At 41.9% G+C, this 22,209-nt stretch overlaps 1 protein-coding gene across 18 annotated transcripts in view; it reads left to right on the forward strand.

The window, feature by feature from the left end:
• Positions 1-22,209, forward strand: part of RIMBP2 (RIMS binding protein 2) — a 277,138-nt gene that overhangs the window by 199,527 nt on the left and 55,402 nt on the right. For all 18 annotated transcript variants that reach the window (XM_074972300.1, XM_074972299.1, XM_074972303.1 and 15 more), the window contains 4 exons: positions 2,474-2,678; positions 11,209-11,360; positions 14,643-14,719; positions 21,134-21,243. In XM_074972300.1, the coding sequence (XP_074828401.1) occupies positions 2,474-2,678; positions 11,209-11,360; positions 14,643-14,719; positions 21,134-21,243 (544 nt within the window). The remainder of the gene's footprint in view (positions 1-2,473; positions 2,679-11,208; positions 11,361-14,642; positions 14,720-21,133; positions 21,244-22,209) is intronic.

Genomic DNA, 22,209 nt, shown 5'->3' on the forward strand with positions numbered 1-22,209 from the left:
GGGCAAGAGCATTAACTTAAAATCAGATCATTATAAATGAAATCTACAGAGCTTTTCAACATACATCAGAAACCGGTAAATAACTTCAGATATTTACAGGAGTATTTTATGTTAGAATGTAATCTGAATCCATATTTGTATTTGTTAGCAGATTACCAGTGTGATGATTAAAGCCATTTTTGGTGTATGCCAAGAACAGTCATTTTTACATAAATCTGCTCATAAATTTAAGTCCTGTTTAAAATATTACATATAATATTAAAGATGGTGACATGAATGAAAAGACTGTGTCAGTTATTTAGCTGTGTTTAAGTTATGAGTCAGAGATTATGAATGCCAGCAAGATGTGTTTGTGTAATTTTCTGAAGGTCTGTTTTGATTTCTGTAGACATTATTTTAGTGGGGTGAAATTCACCCCTGTGCAGAAGGTCTGCGCAGCATTTAAATCTCGCTAAAGTCCTCATAATAGGTCTTAAATGGGACTTAAGTGGTGTATAGGCCTTGGGCTGAGTCCTTGCACAGATCTGAATTTCATTTTTAGCTATTAATAGTCAAGCAACTAGTTGTCTAGTGTTAGAAAACAAGCACATGCAGGGTTGCTAGCTCTCAGTTTTATTGCAAGTTTCATGGTACTTTTTCTCCTTAAAGCATCAGCTCTGTGATCATATCAGAATCTTTTCTTCCATTTAAAAAATAAAAAAAGCTTCTAGCCCTCCAGGTTGCCGAGAAAAGTTCAAATTGTGAACGCTAATGACTCAAAGCCCAAAAGGCAAATAAAAAGAACCCCATGTTTGTTTGTTTATTTTTCAATTTTATGATTTTTTCAGGGACTGACTCATGCTTTTTGAATGCTTGGGTTGTATACTGGAAAGCTTCAGGGTATTTCTTGCACACAAGAGTTGATAACTAGTCCCAAAGCTCTCCATTGGAAAGACTGGGATTCTAGAAACCTAAATCCTTTTACTGCTGCTACCTATTTAATTTTCTTTTCAAATTGCACGCAGAAGTCCTATTGCCAGTTTTCAGCTAATTGCTAATAAGTGCAAAGTGACAAATAGAAAAGGCTCATATGTGGATACCCTAAGCCAACAGTGGAAGAATAAAAGGCAAAAGTGCTTCGACTTTGTTTAGAACTCTTCACGCTGTCTCTGTCTTTTCCAATTATCTCTTACTCCATTCAGAATACTCACATCGGCCAAATGTGTTCATATTTCTATAGCAAGATTAAACCAATTTGCATTTGATGAATTTGAAGAGATTAATTATGTGTTCGGATTTGCTTGTATTTTTAGAAGTATTTTATTAATGAGAAAATAATACTCCATTCTATATCAGGAAACTGGGACATTGTAATGCATGTGTTCTTCCAGGGGGCATGTGGGTGAAACTATTGAACATTTTAAATTACTTGAGGCACATCGTCAGGAGAGCCCTGGAATGAATTCCATCATTAGCCTTACCATGAGTCATATAATTGTTTGGTGCCCACAGTGAGGCATCTGGATGTAATACAGCTATGGTTTTTATGTAGAAAAATTGTAGCCATTCAGCTGTCTTTCCCATTCACCAAGTGAAAAATTCTGCTCTTCCCAAAAAAAAAAAAAAAAAAAAAGTTCCAGTAGCAACAATTCAATGGGGGAAAATGGATCTAATTCATAGCCAGTTTACACTCCTTAACACGGCTGTTTTACTAGGGCTATGGAGGGGAAGGAGGATAAACGGGATGAAAAGAATGTTGGTATGTGATAAAACATCAGATTAGGAAATAATGCATCAGATTGTTACATAATTTCCACATAATTTCTGCTGTGTCACAGCTTGATGCCTCAGAATTAAAACAAAAAGGCAAAGCCTGCCAATGACCAAAATGTTTGTTACACTCAAGCTTATGAGTAATACCCTGTTGGCTGGTGTCTGGATTACTTCTGGACAGTTTGGCACATCTAGTTGTGTACATTAATTTTGAAATAGAATTCAGCCAACAGCTAGACCAACATTCTGCATGAACCACCGCTGCTTTTCTATAAACATTAGTATAGCAATTAAGGACGCTGTGATTTAATGGCTAAGGATGGGCAAACCTGAAAAAGAGATCTGGGTTTTGGGGTTGGTTTGGAGAATCATTGAGAAGCTGGGCTGCTTTTCTGAATCAGGAATATTTGGGCTGAAAAATTTCATAAAACAAGGCTTTATCTTGCAAATTTACTAGCAGTGCCACTCCTGGTCCTAACTGAAAACACTATGAGAACAAGCTTTCTCTTGCTTGGAAATTGGTGGTGAAAAAAATATTTACCTGCATATTATCGACTCCCAAAGGGTGTGATTCTAAATATGGGAAAATGTTTAGGAGCAGGAAAAGGGTGATCCAAACTAGTTTGCCCATCCCTGCTTCTTGATACTCTCTGACAGTCTGATCTGACCAAAGCTCTCTGTGATCCCATTCAGATGCATCTCTTATGTCTTGGTTGTGCAGGCCAAGGTACGAGAGCTAGAGGAGAAATGTCGGACACAGAGTGAACAGTTTAACCTCCTCTCCAAGGAACTGGAGAAGTTTCGGCAGCAAGCTGGAAAGATTGATCTCTTGAGCAGTAACTCAGTGGCATCCTCAGATGTCCTTGGCTCCCCTAGTAAATCTCTGTCCCAGTTAATGAACGGAATAGCCACCTCCATAGGCAAAGGTAAGAGCTGATACTTTTATTTGAAGGAATTTGCTGCATTAGGGGTCAAATTAAACCCTCATATAAACAAATCCCATTGATGGCAATGGGTTTTGCTTGTGTGTGAGAGAGAGCAGAATTTGGCCCTGATTCAGTTGTATACCCTGGGGCCATTTCTGAGTAGCTCTCTGACTTCATTGGAGTTACAATGGATTTACTGAGATTTAATGTAATTGAGAATAAAATTTGACCTAACGATCATTCCTCATTATTTGTGAAAAAACACCCTTTGGGAAGCTTGTCTGGAGTGTCAGAGATGAAGAGCAGTTCGTATCCCAGTATAGGTCACCACTTGTGTGACGATCCCCTGGGTGGATTGTCTGTGGGAACTGATCACAGGACCTCTGGATATAGAAGGTCCTTGGGTTAAAGGAGCTGTCTCGCTAGCTTGGAGATAGCAGTAGACTGTAGGGGGGCAGAGACTCACCCTGACTTAGTGTCGGTTACATTTGCTTTTTTTCCCCCGTCTTTCCTTCTGTGAAAGGAATCTGTAGGTAGAGTGGATTGAAAAATGAAGGTGTTCTGTGGAAAAATTCAACAAAAAAGAAAATATTTTCTTTTTAGTCAAAAATTTCAGCAGAAAACTTTGACTTGTGAAAAAAACCACAAACCTGATGAAAAATAAATAAATAAATAAATAAAAATGAGGAAAGCAGACCATTTCCACAAAAAATGTTAGTTTTGATGAAAACTCAGTTTTCCATCCAAAAAGTTTGGATGAAATACTTTTGAGAAGCCCTCCATGCAAATAACATCTGTTGGGTTTTTACTTTTCCCTAGAATGGTGATTATACTTAACAGGATGTGGTCAGTGTAGTGATGATGGGTTAAAGTGCCATTTTAGCCACAGTGAAACTTGGCTGAAAATGCCCCTTTATTTTAATTTAAAAAGAAGGTAAAAACAAGGTTTTAAATGAATGAATTTAATTTAAAAATAAGGAAGGTATGTTTAAATATGCTCCATTCTCATCATGCCTTACTTACCATAACAATAATAATCACCTAGCTTTTATACAGTGGTTTTCTGCGTATATCTCGAAATGCTTCATAAGGGTGGTCCATATCATTGTCTCAATTTTACTTTGTTCCCTTCGTTGTGTGTCTCCCAAAGAGGCGTGTTGAGCTTTTGCCAGGTGACTTTTCTTTTTGCCAAAGGGGACGACTCCTTGTGACTAGTTGAGTTTGCTCACTGCCTCTTATGCATAAACAATTTTCAAAGACTGAGGCAGTATCATTGGTCAGGAGGTTATCTGAGGATACTTGGAAGGGACCCATAATGTAGTTTCCACCCAGCTGCCTGACTGTCAGTGCTGAAAAGCGCAGTGATTATGTATACAGTGCCTAGCACAAGAGAACCCTGGTCTTTGGATGGGACCTCTAGGTACTATGGCAATGCAAATAATAATGAAAAAAATGCATAATCAGTGACATTTGTTCTCTATCATGGACTTTCTTTCTTTCTTTCTTTCGTTCTTTCCTTCCAAATAAGTAATTGGAATGGGCTGCAATTAAGTTAACAGGTCGTATCATCAGCTGGTGTAAATCGGCATAGCCTCATTGAAGTCAGTGGAGCTACACCACTTTACACCAGAAGAAGATCTGGCCCCAAACACCTCCTGACTTAGTTTGGTGGATTTTGTCACAAGGAAAACTACATACGTTAAAGGAAAGAAGGATCTGTCGGTGGAGGCATTTTCCATGACGCAAGGGAATAAACCAATTAAAAAGGAGGAGGAGAAAAGAAAATCAATTCTGGACAATTGGTGCGCTGATATTTGGGGATCGATAACACCCAAACTGTAATGTTCTTCACGCATCACTCTGAGATACTGACATTACAATAGAATGCTCACAGCTGTTGTGTTGCTGTGAGATAATTTTTCATTGCCTTATCAGGCTTTGAGGATTCTTGAACAATTGCTTTATAATAAATATGAAGAGAAGTTGGAAAAGTAAAATAGATTTGGGTTTTGTATGTCATCTTCCTGAGTTTCTAAGAAAGGGTGTGTGGGGGCGGGGGAGACCCATTTTTTATCGTCAGGAAAAGTACTGTGATTCACAAATCATTTCCCTACCACTGCAGATGAGCAACTGTATTCATCGAAGGCTGACAAACTTGATGTGAAGCCAAGTCAAATGGAACAAGAAGACTTTTTTTTTTCAGTTCACTTCAGTGGTTTCTTTAGAGATGGTGGGACATTGTGATTTTTCTTTAACACAGAAGAGATGTGTTTGCAATCTCACTCATTGTGCTGCATAATAGTTTATAGGCTTATGTGTGTCTAGAGCATTCCTACCAAACTGGGTGAATTAGAAGGAAAACGCAGAATACCATCTCCTGGTATCAATGGGAAGTCAATGGGAGCTTTGTCATAATAAAGATTGCAGGATCAGGCCCTCAGTGTCAAATAGTAACTGTAAGGGTGAGATTTTCAAAGCAGCAATTAATTTTAAAGGGACATAATTAATCACCAGAATCCCCTTAGGCAGATATGCAAGGTTCAGTTAAAATCTTTAAAAATCTGTTTAAATAGACCCAAAATGTTCCAATAAGCACCTAAACTTTTGGGGGCCCAATGGGTGACCAGACAGCAAATGTGAAAAACTGGGACAGAGGACAATAGGAGCCTATATAAGAAAAAGATCCAAAAATTGGGACTGTCCCAATGAAATTGGGACATCTGGTCACCGTCGGGCCTAACTAAGTCAAACTCTTCCAAATTCTTGATGTTTGCTGATCACTAATTGAAATGGCTAAGAACAACATGTCTTCAAATGAAAGCTTTGAAAATATAGCCTGGTTCTCTCTCCAGTCATTAAAGGCCCTATCCTGCAAAAGTTTACTCACATCCTACTCACCTATGGGTCTACTCAAATGAGCAACTGTGAGACTTAAATTTGAACCAGTACTCCATTGCTATCAATAAGTTGTGCTGAGTATTGATTTGGTCCATAATACTTAAGCAAGCGGGCAGTATTTTTAGTTGTTGAAATCAGCCAGTTCACCATAATAGTGGTGTTCTCATCAAGCTCTCAGAATTAGGGGCAGAATTTTTTTTATTGCTTGCTGGGTAGGAGAGAACACGAGGACAGCTTTCAAAACAGAGCAAATGTCAGAAACAAGGCCAGGTACCAGGGGTGTTTTAATGTTCTTTCCCCAGACATACAGTGTAGTCCGTAATTGATCAGTCAATTGTAATGTAAGTAGAATAGAAGGTGTAATTGGTTCATGACCAGCCACTTTAAGTATGATCAGCTTTGTGTCCTGAGACCTTTAAATGAAGGAATTGGCAGCATTTCCTTGTCTTTTCCCTTGGAAGATCATTCTTGAAACTTCCTCCACTGGTCAGTTGCCAGCCATGACAAAATGTTATGTGCCTGATGTATCTGAGGTTTCCAGCAGCAGGAAAGTTTAGTTTTGTGTTTAGTAACTAAGGTATTATGGGTCCAGTGCTACTCCTACAGATGTCAAGGAAAAAAACCCATTGACTTCAACGGGTGTAGGATGACTCGTAATGCCTTGGTTACAAACAGCCTATACGAGAGCTCTTGGTGAGAAGGTCTATGTATTTTGGAACTTTATACATGCATGCGGGTTCTTTTATCCAACAAAAAAAAAGCAGCTCAGCTGGCAAGACAAATCAAGCTGAAGAGACAGGGTTTGATGTTCTGAGTGAAGGTCCACTCCCCTCCTTTTGTGCCTGTCAGGTGGCACATCAGGGATAGAGCTGGGGTGACTGGCTCCTACACCTCCCTTCCCAGAGCACAAGGGCAGATAGGGGCCAGCAAAAGGAGTAGCTGGAGCCTGGTGCACTCCAGCATTCTCCAACTAGTGGGAGCTGGTGCAGGTTAGAACAGCCCTTAGAACCAGAAAGTCATAAGTAGCTTCCTAATGCCGCCCACACCCCTTTTGCCTGCCCCACACCCCTCTCTTCCATCCACTGTAATGAAATGAAATTACTCAGAAAAAAAAATTGGTCCTAAGTGAAAACAGTGACTGGAGGAAGGAGGAGAGGGAAATTCAGTTGAGTCACATAACCTACAGCCAGACTATCAGGAAGTTGGGACCCTTTTTCACTCTAAAGTTAATATTATCAAAACACTGATGTTCCTTGGAATCCTTATTACCTGTGTTTTAGCACCATGCATTGCATACTATCATACCAATATTACACTTGCAAGCTTCCTGACAGGAAACAGCTGTTGAAAATGTGGTCACAACTTATGGTTTTCACACCTTTCCGTGCCTATTTGCTGTTATTATATCAATTCAGTCAAACCAGTCTGCACTTCAGAAAGGATCTCAAGTCATGGATTCAGAATGATGCATTCTGCTACGAGAAGCCCCTGGGAGAGGTCCTTTGTGTTGCGTAACCTTTAACTAGAGCTGTTTGGATCACTTTTGCTGAAATGTTCTGTGGAGATGTATCTTTTTTCCATCATATTTTTTCAGGAAGGGGTTAGGGGTATTTGGATAAGGCAGAGCAGGGGAGGGTGGGAGAGAGATTATTTCAAGCTGTGGGGCTAGGGCACTGGCCTGGGATGTGGAAGACCCAGGATCACGTCTCTGCTCTCCCTGATTGGGACTGATCTGATATGAAAAACTGCAGAGAATCAGGTAGAGCAGTGACTTCAACCAGGATTTTCCACATCCCAGGCCAATACCCTCGCCTTCAGGAGACATATACGCATTGTTGTCTTCCAGTGAATTCTATCGTTAATCATTATCATTATTATTACTTTTCAGACTACTAGGCTGAGGGGAAGGATGTATGTATTCCTAGTCTCCAATGAGTTCATAAATGGAGAAGCATCCATATAAGACCAAAAGCTCCTGGTACTAATTGTGGTGCAAACCAAGTGAAGCCACTGGCATTGCACCAGAGTGAGAAGAGAATTTAACTTGCAATCCCAGCATATTGTGATTGTAAAATTAGTCTTAGTTACAGATGCAGCATTATGTTACTATATCTATGTATACCTAATCCAAAGGGGCTGGCTTCTTCTGTAGAACTCCAAGAGCAAGAGAGTTCAAGAGGCTTACAACATGTTTCATATATGAGTTTCAATTTGCCTTTTGGTAAGATGTTGATTGTTATTAATGAAGTCGTTTGCACTTTTGGTAGCTTTTTATAAAATCTCTGTTGAATTAAAAAAACATAAAACTCTACATGGTTGCTGGAATTTGGACAAATTAAGACACTTTATTTAAAAATAAGTAATCATTACCTTAAACAGCAGCAACAACAAAGAATGATTTCCATTGTGCAAAGTCCCCAATAGCTAACAACTAACAATCTACACTGTAGCTAGTCCATAGTTTGTTCTCATCTTTTTACCTAGTATGGTACAGTACCGTGGAAATAGTGATGGATTTAAGCTGGTTCAGGAAATTGCTTTTATTACAGTCTGAGATGGAAGACGTCCTGTAGGGCTAAGAGTGCGGGGAGGAGGGATTTCTTCAGGAGCAGCAGTCGTCATTTCACAAACTCTTGCAGAGGAAGTTAACAGTTGCTGGCACTCAGGGTAGGACTTGTTAGAGGAAGGGAGAAAGGATCTTGCAGATGTAGCTGAATGCGAAGGGGGAATTGAGAGGGAAGTGACATTTCAGGAAGCAGTAAATCAGATTTGGAAACCAAATCCCTCTTGAATGGTTGGAAGTACTGCTGAAGTGTCTCTCTCTGCCACTTTGCTCTGACCTAGGTAGGAAAACATCATTGTCCCCATTTACAGGTGGGGCAAATGAGACACAGAAGGGATAGGAGTGATTTGCCCAAGGTCACACACCAAATCAGTGTCAGAATCAGGATTAAAACTCAGTTCTCTTGTCTCTCAGGTGCATGCCTGATCCAGTATAATGAAGTGAGCTCAAGGCAAGTTACTTAATTTCTTTCTATTTGCCTCTTTCTAAAATCGAGCAGTGATTCTTCTCTTCTCTCCCCCCACCACATTCAGTCTCTTGCTCAGTCCTGTCACTTCTTCCTCTCTGTTACCAAAACCCACATTACCTTCCTGTCCCTCACAGCTAAAATCCTTCTCCATGCCTCAATCATCTTTTGCCTTGACTGTTGTGATCTTTCCTCTTCTCTTACCTCCGTGCTTCTCACCTCTCCAGTCTGTCCAAAATGTAGCTGCTAAAGTCCTCTGCTGCTTCAACCACATCGTCTGCATTTGCATCTCTCTGTTCTCTACTGCATCAAAGTCAAGCACCATGTCTTGACTTTCACAGCCCCCATAATTTAGCTCCCCTCTTCATCTGGGCACTTATTCCCACCTCTCCCCCCCCCCCCCCCTCTCTCTCTCTCTCTCTCTCCCTGCTTTTCCCAATCCTTTTTGCCTTTTATCTCATGTTTCCACTCTCAGCCTTGGACCTTCTATCATGCTGCTCCTTGTTATCTCCTGCTGAGCACCCTCTCTCCTCCTTCATATACCTCCTTAAAGCGTATTTCTTCCAACATCCCTTCCTGAGTTCCCCATCAATTCCCATGGCATGAACAGTGTTCCAGGATCTTGCTTTTGTGTTGTTCTGTCTGATCTAATGTAGGCTCAGATTCTGGCCAATCCCCTGTATCGGGTACACAGCAAGGGGTAGGGTTTCGAAGGAACTTTCCACTCACCCGGTGTCTGGTGCCTAGGAAGAGCTCACACTGTAGTGTATATAACGAAACCAAGGAAAATCCAATAGACATGAGCCTCAGAACTGGTTTCCTTTTCATGTATTGTTGCAGTTGGAGCAATTATTTGTAGACTCTAGAATGACAGTCTGGTGTGGCAAACGCATTAACAGTGAATGGAAGGAGCCAAATTAGTGACAGGTTTCTGAAAGGGGATCATTATTCTATTAAAAGTATGAAAGAAATTCCAAAAATAAAAAATGTGCCCTTAGCCAGTATGGAGATTGCTGCAACCAGGGCTGGTTGCAATAAATCTTTTGTTCGGCCTTGTATATTTCCCTGCCATCAAGGTGCTTAAGCGGACGTGCTGTAAAATTAAAGTGGTGCAGAGTGAATGGATCAAGTTGGACCAAGGAACATACCGAAAAACCCTCTGACAATGTCTTTTTGGAGCTCATCCTCCTCTGTGGTACAGTGGACGATTCTCAGTGGCATGTAACCGGAGGAAGCAGGCACTTCAAGAACAAAACACCACGTTTCAAACTCCTAGCACAATTGGAGAGGAGCTGCCAACCTCACACGTGACCAGGACTTGAAAATAAGGTCATGGACTAGTTGTATTAAAAAGAAAGGAGAGGAAGGCTGAGAAATCGGATTGTGGCAGCAGTGCCCAAATTGTTTGCTGTGGCTTTGCTGCAGCTGCTGCTGTTTCAGATATAATTATCCCTAGCTTGTTATTTCCTGTTTTCTTTCTTGTGGTTCCAGAGGAGTAGTATGACTGGTGAAGGAAAACATAGGGCAGCGTTTTATATTCCACGTTTACCAATCCCCCTTGCAGCCTTGGGCAGCACATTTTTTAAAAGCATATTTCACAAGCCTTTAGGGCTTGATCCTGGGAATACTTCAGGCTGCTTAGCATCTTGCAGGATCAGGTCTCTTATTCCTTTAACAGTGTGGTGTATTTTATCTTTTATTGGCATCATCTTTACAAGCAGAAAAAAATGTTCAAAGTGTCTCCAGAATTTTCTCCTTTTTCCCTTAATGTGTCTCCTGCATTTTTTAGACAGTTTAATGATTGTGTTTGTGCCTTAGAATATGGGCTGTGGAACAAGAAACCCCAATTCTAATTCTGCTCTGACACTGATATACCATGTAACATTGGGCAAGACACTTACCCGACATTGCTACCTGATCTGCAGAATGGAGATAGTAGGACTTGGTTGTTCTCTGGCAGTGAAAAGATCTGAAATTGCGTATATATTTTCACTTAGGTTAAGTCCTGTTGCACGTGCACGGTGACATAAAAGTGCCTTATTGTAAATAAGGATTAGGACCAGTAGTGCGTACCTATCTCCCCACAGGGTATTGAACATTAATTAGTTAAAACTTTTTAATGCAAGTGCTAAGCTAAATATTATTATTGCCAATAAATAGACAGTATTTACAAGCAGGCTTGTTGGTTTTTTTTCATGCCAACATAAAAAATAATCTTAGCATGTGTATGAAACTACTAGAACACATAGTCATCTCATATAGTAACCTTTTCTCTTTTCCAGCTGGTCGGTAAAAATTGGGATGTGGTTCATGTTTATTTGCTCCTTAGCTCTGATCTTGAAATTAAAAATGTCTTCACATTCCCTATAATTGTCCATTAGAAGTTTTTCGGAACTTTTAGTTCACTGAACAGGTACAGAATGGGAAGTGGCAATGGATGTTTGCTCCATGCTACCCTTTGTCAGCCCCTCTCTGGAAGGGCCATTAATAGGGGCCGGATGGTCATTCACACGCTGTGACCCATTCAGCATATGATGCCTCTGCTGTGACTGCCAACCAGGGTGCCACTTTGTACCAATTGTTGTGTTTTTATTTACGGGTAGGTAACGAAAGCCCCTCTGGAAGTCGTTGTGTGATTTCGGAGTTTATACGACCCCTGCAGATATCCGGTGACAAACCGGAACAGTTGTCCGTCAAACCTACTTTTCTGTCCAGGTCAAGATCCGGCAGCCCAAGATGCAGATTTGATTCAGACGTGAGTCTTTTTAAGTTGATGACATTGGGAATGTGTTTGATCGGCCAGAGCCTTCCTTCTTCAATGGGACAGGTTTGCTGCACCTCAGTGTTTAACTGCACTTCTGAAGAGTCAAGGATTGGGATTTTCAAAAGCACCCAAGTGATTTGGGAGCACAAATAATGGGATTATTGTGCATCTAAATCGCATAGGGCGTTTGAAAATCCCACCTAGGAAACCTGAGCTGCGATTTTCAAAGGAGTCTCAGCAAGTTAGGTGCCCAAATCCCACTCATTCAATGAGAGTGTTGAGTGCCCCTTAGATGTCTTTGAAAATCCCAGCCCTCGACAGCATGGTTTAAGCAGTGTTTTATAGCTAGACTGCTGTTCTGTTCTGAGCCGCATATATATGTAGGATGAAAATCAGCTATATGTTTTTTTATCTTTCCTGACTGCCTTGCATTCTTGTCTTTTGCTTAGTTTGTTTATTTAGTCCTTGTGAAATGTATCACATTTTTGTCGATCTTTTTTGTGCCCATTAGTGGTGCTAGATTGACATAAATCCTCTATTCACAGGACAGATAATGCACCTGTAAGAGCACTATTCCACCCGATGCCCTGCCAATGTGCCTCAGCTCTTCTAGAAAGGCCACTTCTAGGTGTGAGAAGTGGATCATTCTCTTTGACCTGTTCTTTCCTTGGTTTTCATGATGTGGAAATCCACTCATTAGTAACTGGAATGATATTGCCACCTGGACCAGTTTCTAGGGTACCATTCTTAGCTGAATTTGAGCCTGTAAACTGGAGAATCCCCTCAGCCATCCAGTTTCCTACCATATCTGCATTTATTTGCAGTTTTTGAAAAATTCAGCAGAGATCTTACAATATTTTATTATTGCTAATCTTTGCACATCCCAGGACTAGCAGGAAATCCACTGAAACACCATTCAAGTTCTTCAGTGTACTTGATTATGACTCCTTTTCCTTCATCTCATCATGTGCACAGTCTCAACACCCACATAAAAAACTCCTATAGACTTGAATAAGGATGAAACCCAAAAGCCTCTTGTAGAAATGTTATAGGGTTCTATAAAAATGTTCTTAAATCCCAATCAGATTTAATAGAGAATAAGGTCCTATCTGTAGGTGTCCTTAACCAGGCTAAAGAATTCTATCAGTGGGATCTCATTATCTATTAAAAACATATATGGGATGATTTTTTAAAAAATATATAAAAAGGCTATTATTTTACATTAAATTCTGTAACACTGTTCCATGAGGGCAAACAGAACTATAATAAAGTGAGGGTTGTAATGATATTTTATTGGATACAGTGCTGATTTTTCCCTCTGTCAAACATTTTAAAAGTAAAGAGCGTGAAATTGTGTTCAGATGCTGTGGCTATAACATAGGGTTTGCAGCTGAACCCCAGGAAGTTGATTGCATCAAAATGCTTGTGGACATCGTTAAAAGTCCAAGTGTAATATAGGATATTCTACAAAAGAATTAGAGTCCTACTAGCTTCTACTAATATGCCACTCAATATCCACATCTCAGGGTCTGTTGACCAAGAAACTCATACAGATAAACTCTTAATACCGTTAGTGGGAGGTGTGAGCAGCCCCTGCTTGGTGAATAGGCTGCATCAGGAAGAGTGAAGCCAGAAAAGGCAGCATAGCAACCAAATGTAAGGAAGCAGAACTAACAGCACAGAACAGAACAAGTGCATGTCACATTTAGTTCCCTTCTTCTATTATTTTTCAGTTGTCTCTCACTGAGAGTGCCAAGCAGTTTTTAACTGAATTGCTCGTTGTTTGCCTTTCTAAGTGTAATTATGTGGTCCCTGCATACCTCTCACATACACACGGAAGTTTAGTTACAGACCAAGGTACCATATCCAGTATCCAAGGAGAAAAGTATATAAATGACACCTTAAGGAAATCAGCCTTTGAAATATAAAATCTGAGAGTGGTACTTGCTGTTGTAATTTCTGACATGAAAAGGGAGCTCAGTCCATTCCACAAAGACATCCCCGCAACTTCCATGACTGTTAGTAAGAATTCTGGCTCTGCTTCTAGGGTAATCATTAAGCTGCGCGCATCTACGCAGGGAGTCAGGGGACATAAGGAGCCTCCATACACCACTGTACAGGCTACGCACATCACCAGTGCCAACTGCTACTCCCATTCCCATGTGGTGGGCGACAAGTAGGCAGGCAAGCAAGCATGGGGAGTGTCCGGAGTCTTGGTTATGCCCACCAAGAGAGCAGCCCATGCCCCAAAGCCAGCGCAGAGAAGAAAGTGACTTGCACCAGCATTTTTGCTGGAGCACATTGTTTCATAACTGGAACCAGGGGGCAGCAGGAACAAGAGGGTGACTCCGAATCACAGTCTGGTAAGTGCCTGTCGCCTGGATTATAGGGTTACCATCTAGCCCTCTGAAAGCTTCCCTGCTTGACTCCACAGCCTAACTTGGTACTTCTGTTTTAAGGAGAAGTTGCTAGCTCAGTTCTCCTAGAGGTGTCTAGCAAATCGTAAAATGGGACAGTGAGAAATGTATCCCTCCTTTACGAACTCTGCCCAGTATCAAGCAGGAGAGACAGAGTTTTTATTATTTCAGTACACTGAATTTCAAGAACGTATCTGATGCAGATGCAAAATACATGGGACCTGTTTATGTTGACTCAGCAAAACAGTTTATTCACTAGGTTTTCTACTCATTAATTCATGGTGGAGTCAAAATTATGGCTTTGCTATTTTGTGCTGAATTAAGCATCATGGTGAATTCAGAGCTAATATGTTTTTCCACTGGGTTAGTGGAGCGGATGGAATTCAGCAGATGGGGACTGGTTTAGAAGAGTTTTATTTGGTGTGATTCTTCAGTTAATACTGGTCACAATTTAAAAAAATCAACGTTTGCTTACAGTTACAAGTCAGTGGTATCTAAGGTACCACTGTTATTTCCTATCCTAACTATAGGATGCCATTATGAGCTGACTGTGTAAATGTTGACATTTTAATGGCAACTAACACTGTACACAATGCTAGGTGAATCATTTACAATAAGTCATCTTGGGACTAACTTGCTGAAGTTTTAATTAAAATAAAACAGCACACTTTGGATAAATTACTATTAATTATTAGTCTACATATTTCTAAATAAAAATGAATTGCTGAAAGCCTATATCTGACTCTGTTTCATGTCATATGGAGTGTTGCATGTACTCAGGCTAGTTTATATAGGATAGCTTCAGGATAACAGTGGGTGCAACAGTATAAATCCTATTGTCTTTATTTTTTTACAGATGGATAATGAACGGAATTCCAATACCTCAAAGCAAAGATATTCTGGGAAAGTCCATCTTTGCATCGCCCGTTATAGGTAACATAAACAGCTGGGGGAAAAAAATATAATTCCAAAATTGTGGGGTTTTTTCACTTTTTTTTTTTTTGCAGATGTAATTAATGTCCAGGCCCCAGTCCTGTTCAGACACAACCCTAAGTAAAGGGGGCGAATCACAGTGGGGTTCAGGGAAATAGACGGGATCCTAACCACACCCTACTTCCACAGCCTGGGCAAATGGTGTGTCCCACCCTCCATGCAAATGGGTTTGGCTGGTGAATTCGCATCCACAAAGGCCCCTCCCACATTCATCCCCAAGCAACTTCATGACTACAGTGGATGGAGCTCACCTAAGCAAATACAAAGCACAGCTGTGTGGTTCACAGAGAGTGCAGGGTTTCTTGTGCAGGCTTTCCACATCCTACCCCCATGCTCTTGCACAGTGGAACCATGCAGTTTTTTTCATTGCCTTTTGGGTTGTACATGCCTACAGACAGATGGGGGTCACGTTTGTGCCCAGGTCATTTTCTGACCAGCTGGCCTGGGAAATAGAGGTCAGGGAAGAGCAAACAACATTTGTCAGAAGGGATCCTGCTAATCAGTGTCTTTCTCAGTGTATAAATAGCTTCAGATCAGTAAAGGGTAGTCTCAGAATGTAAATGATAACATTCTATGTTAATTCAGGCTCTGTGTCTGACCATTACAGAAAGGTTTTCAATAGAGACACAAGCCTTATCTTTTAGAAGTGCTTTCTCTGCTTCAGCTTCCTTCCTTCCTGAGAGGAGCAGAGCCAGCAGTGCAACTGCACACAGGCTCTCTAGATGGCATGGGAGTTCTTGTGAAAGTGTGGCTTGTCTGCTGACTGATCTGGGTGTGTTGAGCCTGCTGGCACTCAGTTACTCCTGGGGGAATTCTGTCCCCCTGCATGTGTGCAGAATTCATTTCCCCCGCAGATTTCTTTGCTTCCCCCCCAAAAATGACTTTCTGACAGGGAAGCAAAGGGAAGCCGCAAGAGTAGTCATGCACCACCCCCCAGCAACATGGGTGCGTTGTTACAGGCACTGGGAGCAGCCAATGGAGTGGTAAATCACTGAGGAGGAGGATGTGCCAGCCAGTGTCTCCTACCCTGTACCAGGCTCACCTAGTCCTGGCTGGGCTGGGAAGGATGGGACTTCCTCTTCCTCTGTAAGGAGCTGGGCTGGGAAGGATGGGGGAGTGGGGCCCTATGCAGAAATGACGAATGTGTCAACTTCCGGGCATGCCATCACTTCCGGGACTGACTACGCTGGCCCACGGGGCCCCCTAAAGTACAGGAGCCAGAGGGTCACATGCGCCTAGGAGCCCTGTGGCTTGCTGGGGTGATTTAAAAAGGCCCTTGGGCAATTGCTCCCTTTCCCCCTCCCCTCCCATTCCAAGGGGTGGGCCTGGCAGCCAGGGCTGGGTGAGACTCACCCCCAGAAACCTCTCAGGCTGCAGGAAGCGCCGCACCTCCCTCCTCCCCCGCTTCCTGCCCCCATTGCTCCTTAGCCATGGTGGGGAGGGGTCACTATATGGGGAGTTGCTCCCATCTGCCCAACCCCTCGTGCATCCAGACCCAACCTCATACTCAGATTGCCCCACCAAACCTCACCCCTTGCACCCAACACCCCCCACACTGACCCCCCTGAACCCAAACCCACATCCTGACAAGCCTCACTCACCCTCTGCATCTGGAGCCCCCCTGCACCTAGGCCCCCCCCACTGAACCCCACATCCCTGCATCTGGATCTCACTGCTGCACCCAGAATGCCCCCACACTGACCCCCCTTGAACTCAAACCCACATCCCGACAAACCTCACCTTACCTGGACCACCCTGACTAGCCCTCCGCACCCACATTCTCCACCAAGCCAGTACCCGGACTTGCACCCCACTAAGCCAGCACCTGGACCCCCCGCTGAGCCCTTCACACCCAGATCCCCTGTGCTGAGCCCCACCACCTTCACCTAGACCCCCCTGCAGAGTCCCATTGTGTCTGCACCCAGAACCCCCCCCCCCATGAGCCCATGTTCATCCAGATCGCCTTTGCACCCGGACCCCCACCCAGATTGCCCCACCCATCACCCCACACCTGGATGTCCCTACACTAAGCTCCTCCATTCTTGGATCCTGCTGCGCTGAGCCTGCCTGTCTACATCTGGTGTGATTGGCATGGAGGGGCAGGGCCTCGGGATGTTTCTGGGACAGCCCTGGTCCTTGCACTGTGTCAGGGTCAAGTGCCACTTTACCTCCGAGTCCCTGTCCGGGGGAGGAGGATACAGGGTTATCTCCTACCTCTGTGCAGTCAGTGGCCTGTGCTCCCCCCTGCCATGCTGGAGCCTCTACATTTATTTATTTATTGACAAATACAATTTGCAGAATTTTAAAATATTGTGTGCAGAATTTTAAATTTTTTGGCGCGGAATGCCATCGCGAGTGCCACTCTGTGGTACCGCAAATCTCAGTAATCAAAATGTTTTAATACTCAGTTTAAGTCTAAATTTCCCCAGAATGAACCTGGCTAACAAAGAGGAGGATTCATGCCAGTCCCAGTTCCATTACAGTGTAATATTCAGTGCACTGCAGAGTTTAGAGGAGACAGTTCAGAGCCCAGAGGAAGGCAGAGCCCATGCTGAGCTCAAATTAAACTCATTTTCTCTAGAGGAACATGATTTCATTTCTGCAACAAGTACTATAAAGCTCACCCAACTGAAGAAAGTTCCTAAACAAACCAGCATGAAACTAAAAGATTATTAATTGATTGATTAAATGCCTTATATATCAACTTTAAGTGGTTGCAGTCATACTTGAAGAGCCGGGAGAAAAAGAACAGATGAAGATTGCTTTCTTTGTAGACTTTAAAAAAACAAACAAACCCAAACCTGTTGTTGTGGGTAACAGTGCAATTTCCATTTATGCTAGATTTAAAATAATGCACTTTCCATTGGCTTGTAACATCGGAGCAAGTCTAACATGGCATGCTCAACATAGCCAGAACATTTACGTTCAACTTCGACAATATTTTTTTTAAAAAAAGAAAAGGAATGAACCAGAAAATTGTATTTGTTGTAAATGCCAAAAAAAAAAACCCCCAGCAAACTCCCCCCCCCCCCGACAACATCTCCAAGTGCTAGAGAGACAGCACAGTGTTGTGGTTAGAGCAGAGGAATTGGGAGTCAGGAGACCTAGAACCTGATCATGGTTCTGACACCTCCTCACTGTTTGACTTTAGGCAGGCCCATAATCCCTTTGGCCCTCACATTCCTTATATGTATAAATGTGGGTGATGATACTTGCCTACCTCATCAGAGAGGGATTGAAAGGACTCTTCCATCAATGCATGTGAAATGCTTTCCTGATCCACAGATGGAAGGTGCGGAAGTCCAGCACATGGCCTATGCATCTGTTAAATCCCACCACCCTTTTTAGTGGACCTCTCTGCACAGGGGTGAATTTCAAATCCTGTGTGGAGTATTCTTATTATTATACAACTTTCTGTGTCTGTTAGTTGCTTCTCATTGATGACGTTTTTATTATAGATCAAATATTATTCTATTTTTCAAAAACTGATACATTAAATGATGCACTCCAGCTTATTTACAGTGCACAGAGATTATTTCAAGGTAATTAAACACACCCGTGTACTTAAATAAAGCAAAACTTAATAACTTAACAGCTGCGAAAGTATAATCAGTGTATGCTTCCCATGCAATTTCAGTCAGCAAGTAAACTCGTGTCTGTATTTTGCTACAAGCACATCAAAATGTCTTCATTTCAAGAGCCAGGAGTCAGTGTGGTGCTCATGGAAATGTGCTGTTTAGCCTATGCCATTTTCCTGTGAGCAAAGTGCAAATAATGTTTATATTGCATTGGCAATGTTGGCTACAAAATAAGAGGGATTTGTCCAGGGAGTGGGGGAGAGAGAGGAAATCTTTTACATTTAAATTGGCTCACAAACCCGTCAGAGCAGCACTATAGGTGGTCAGAGTTTTCATTAAACATTAATGAGGTGAGAGTCATTAAATACAAATATTGGCATGAGGGTTTGTGGAAAATAAACAATAAATAGCATAAAGTAACTATGTGTGTATGCACAAAACAGAAAGAGACAGACACATGCACACCAAAGCAGTTTGTTCGGACTGACTCTTGGGTTATGTCAGAGAGCAATTGCCTCTTTGAAGAGAACACACACACACTGAGCTTTTTCAGGCTGGGAATAACTGTATTGCTGTGGCTACAGCCTTCAGCATATAGGCTTTCACTCTGGTTTTAATGCTTGAATTTGTTTTAAACAGATTTTCATTTTTGCCTTGTTCCCTTAAGACTGTCTGGGCAATCATTCCACCATCAGGCTGCCATGAATGTTAATAAGCTGTTTATGGGAAGGCAGCACTTCGAAACAGTGGACAAGAAGCTTTCTGTTTCCCTTTAGTTGTCACACTCTGCAACTTGGAGGGAGGGGGTTGTAAAATTCTATTCTCCGATATGCTGGTTATGTTCCCCATTTAAACACGAATTTATGCAGTGCTCTGCTGCTACAGTGTACAGCTCTCCTTCTAAAAGGCTTTGTTTTGCAGCACCATCTTGTTTTCTCCATGAGCAATAAGGCTACCCTAACAAATCGATGGCTATTTAGGAGTTGGTAGCAATAGTGCTAAACACAGACATTCATGGTATCTGCAAGGATTGAGTTCAGCTCCTCCTGCTGCAAAAGCAGAGCAGGCCTGGAAGGGGGCGGGGGCGGGGATATGATTTTTGTCATTTTATTTATGTACACAGATGCATACTGGGGAGGGGAGGGGTTGAGGCCTGATGTAAAGCCCCCTTTGAAAGATATCTGTCGACTTCAGTAGGCTTTGTATTGGGCCCTTAATGTTCCCTTAATCCTGAAGTTCTGATGGATGCAAAGGTATAAACTGTTTGCTGGCCTACTAAGAGCACAAGAATTTCAAGGAATTATTACAAGCATGATTGTCCATCATGGGTGTTCAGCATGATTTGCCAATTCATAATGTAGTGCAAATATCTGATAAATGCTTTATGCCTTCTAAAAGCTTTTCTCTGAGTGTGAGTCAGACTTTGCTATAATTGATTGCTTTATGGAGAAAAGTAATTCATGAAAATTAGCAGATCCTGTTAGAGATGATTTAGAAAAAGACCCATATAAGGTTTTGTATGGTTGTTTTAAAATTCAGTAAAGACATAGGCTGGGATATTCAAAGGAGCCTAAAAGGGTTAGTTAGGTAAATTATTTGGAAAGAGATAAACAGTGAGGAGGCAAAGTTTACAGATGATAAAAAAACTACTCAAGGTAGTTAAATCCAAAGCAGACTGCGAAGAGTTACAAAGGGATCTCACAAAACTGGGCAACATACTGGCAGATGAAATTCAGTGTTGATAAATGCGGAGTAATGCAAATTGGAAAACGTAATCCCAACTGTACATACAAAATGATGGGTCTAAATTAGCTGTTATCACTCAAGAAAGAGATTGTGGAAAGTTCTCTGAAAACATCTGCTCAGTGTGCAGCGGCAGTCATAAAAGCTGACAGAATGTTAGGAACCATTAGGAAAGTAATAGATAAGAGAATAAATATCATAATGCCACTATATAAATCAATACTGTGTGCAGATCTGGTCACCTGATCTCAAAAAAAAGATATATTAGAATTGGAAAAAGTACAGAGGAGGGCAACAAAAATGATGAGGGGGACGGGACAGCTTCCATAGGAGAAGAGATTAAAAAGACTGGGACTGTTCATCTTAGAAAAGAGACTAAGGGGAAATATGACAGAGGTCTATAAAGTCATGAGTGGGGTGGAGAAAGTGAATAAGGCAGAGTGTTATTTTCCCATTCACATAACACAAGAACCAGGGGTCACCTGATGAAATGAAATTAATAGGCAGCAGGTATAACAAACAAAATGGATCCCCATTGCTCTGGGTGTTCTTAGCCTCTGACTGCCAGATACTGGGGCTGGACGACAGGGGATGGATAGCTCGATAATTGCCCTGTTCTGTTCGTTACCTATCCATCATCTGGCGTTGGCCATTGTCAGAAGACAGGATACTGGCTGAGGTGGACCAGTGTGGCCGCTCTTATGTAAGCCCTATGGGGTAGGGACCCTCTTTTTCTTCTGTGTACACGTAGCACAGTGGGGTCCTACTCCACGGCTAAGGCTCCTAGGTGCCATAGTAATACAAATAATAAATAACAATAATAATGTAATATAAAGGGGACTCCACTCATCTAGGCTCCCTGCCAAAGTATGTATTTCAAAAGGTGAGGCAAGAAGATGGGACTCTACAGCTACTCTCGTGCAGTTTTTAGAACTACATTCTGCTGTATGATGATTATTCAGTGGTGTGTGGGTTGTAACTCACTCAAAACACTCATTGCCTGAATGAAGTTTCCATCTATGCTTCACTGCAGTTACAACCCGTTTGATGGACCAAATGAAAATCCAGAAGCAGAGCTCCCCCTTACAGCAGGAAAATACCTCTATGTGTATGGAGACATGGATGAAGATGGCTTCTATGAAGGTTTTGTTTATATATATCTTCTTATTCGTTTATGTTGACTTGAAACAATGTAGCTCCCATACTGATTTATCTACGACCAAAATCAATTGATAAAGTCCCCCATCATCATCCCTTTAATTAAGAGAATTTACACACCAGCAAAGCAGCTCCTTCCACTTATAGCTAATTTGTAAGACTCCGTGAACGATCAGCATTTCCTATTTGGCAAGATTTGTGCTGACAAGAAAGCTTAGTGAGATTTCAGTTTTTGCCTCAAAGATCCTTGACTCTCCTCAAGCTGTGAATGTTTGATTCCTCTAATCTATGTAGAATTTCCTCTTGCTACACACTGATAAAAAGTCATCTTGGAATGAGGTGGCAAGTAGCGGTTTGATACGAATAGATTAACGACACTTGAATACTGTTTACTTTTCATTCCCTTTCATTCTGAAGTTGCTCCCTGCAACATCGACTTCATATCTTATCTTTTCCACAGGTGGCTGCTCTTCACTTAAGCTGATGTAGTCTTGAGCAGTGTGGCAGATATCAAACATCATTAGCACGCAATGACTTTTCTGAATTGACAACTTAAGCAATATGATGAAGGTTCTTGTGACCCAGTTTTGCAAAGCACTGGAGTGCATGCATAGCTTGGCTAAGATAAGTAGCCTCATTGAGTATGTCTACACTGTAATTCCAGGTTTAGTAAAACTCAAATTAGCAGACTCTGGGTTTGTTAACCTATGACTTGAGCATCTACACTTATTTGTAACTCCAGTTAGAAATGGTTGAACCCTTAGTCCCAACCTGAGGCTCCAACATCTATACTGCGTTGTGTAGGCCTGAGTCCAACAACCATATCCCAGACTTCCTTGTGCCCTCCCAAAATGTGGCTGCTCTAACCCTTTGTTTGTGGTGCAGTGTGGGAAAACTCGACTGTCCAGAGGACAAAGAAGGTCAGCCCATAGGATTGTGGAATACTTTTGT

This window comes from Natator depressus, chromosome 15 (assembly GCF_965152275.1).
Source record: "Natator depressus isolate rNatDep1 chromosome 15, rNatDep2.hap1, whole genome shotgun sequence".
NCBI lineage: Eukaryota > Metazoa > Chordata > Testudines > Cheloniidae > Natator > Natator depressus.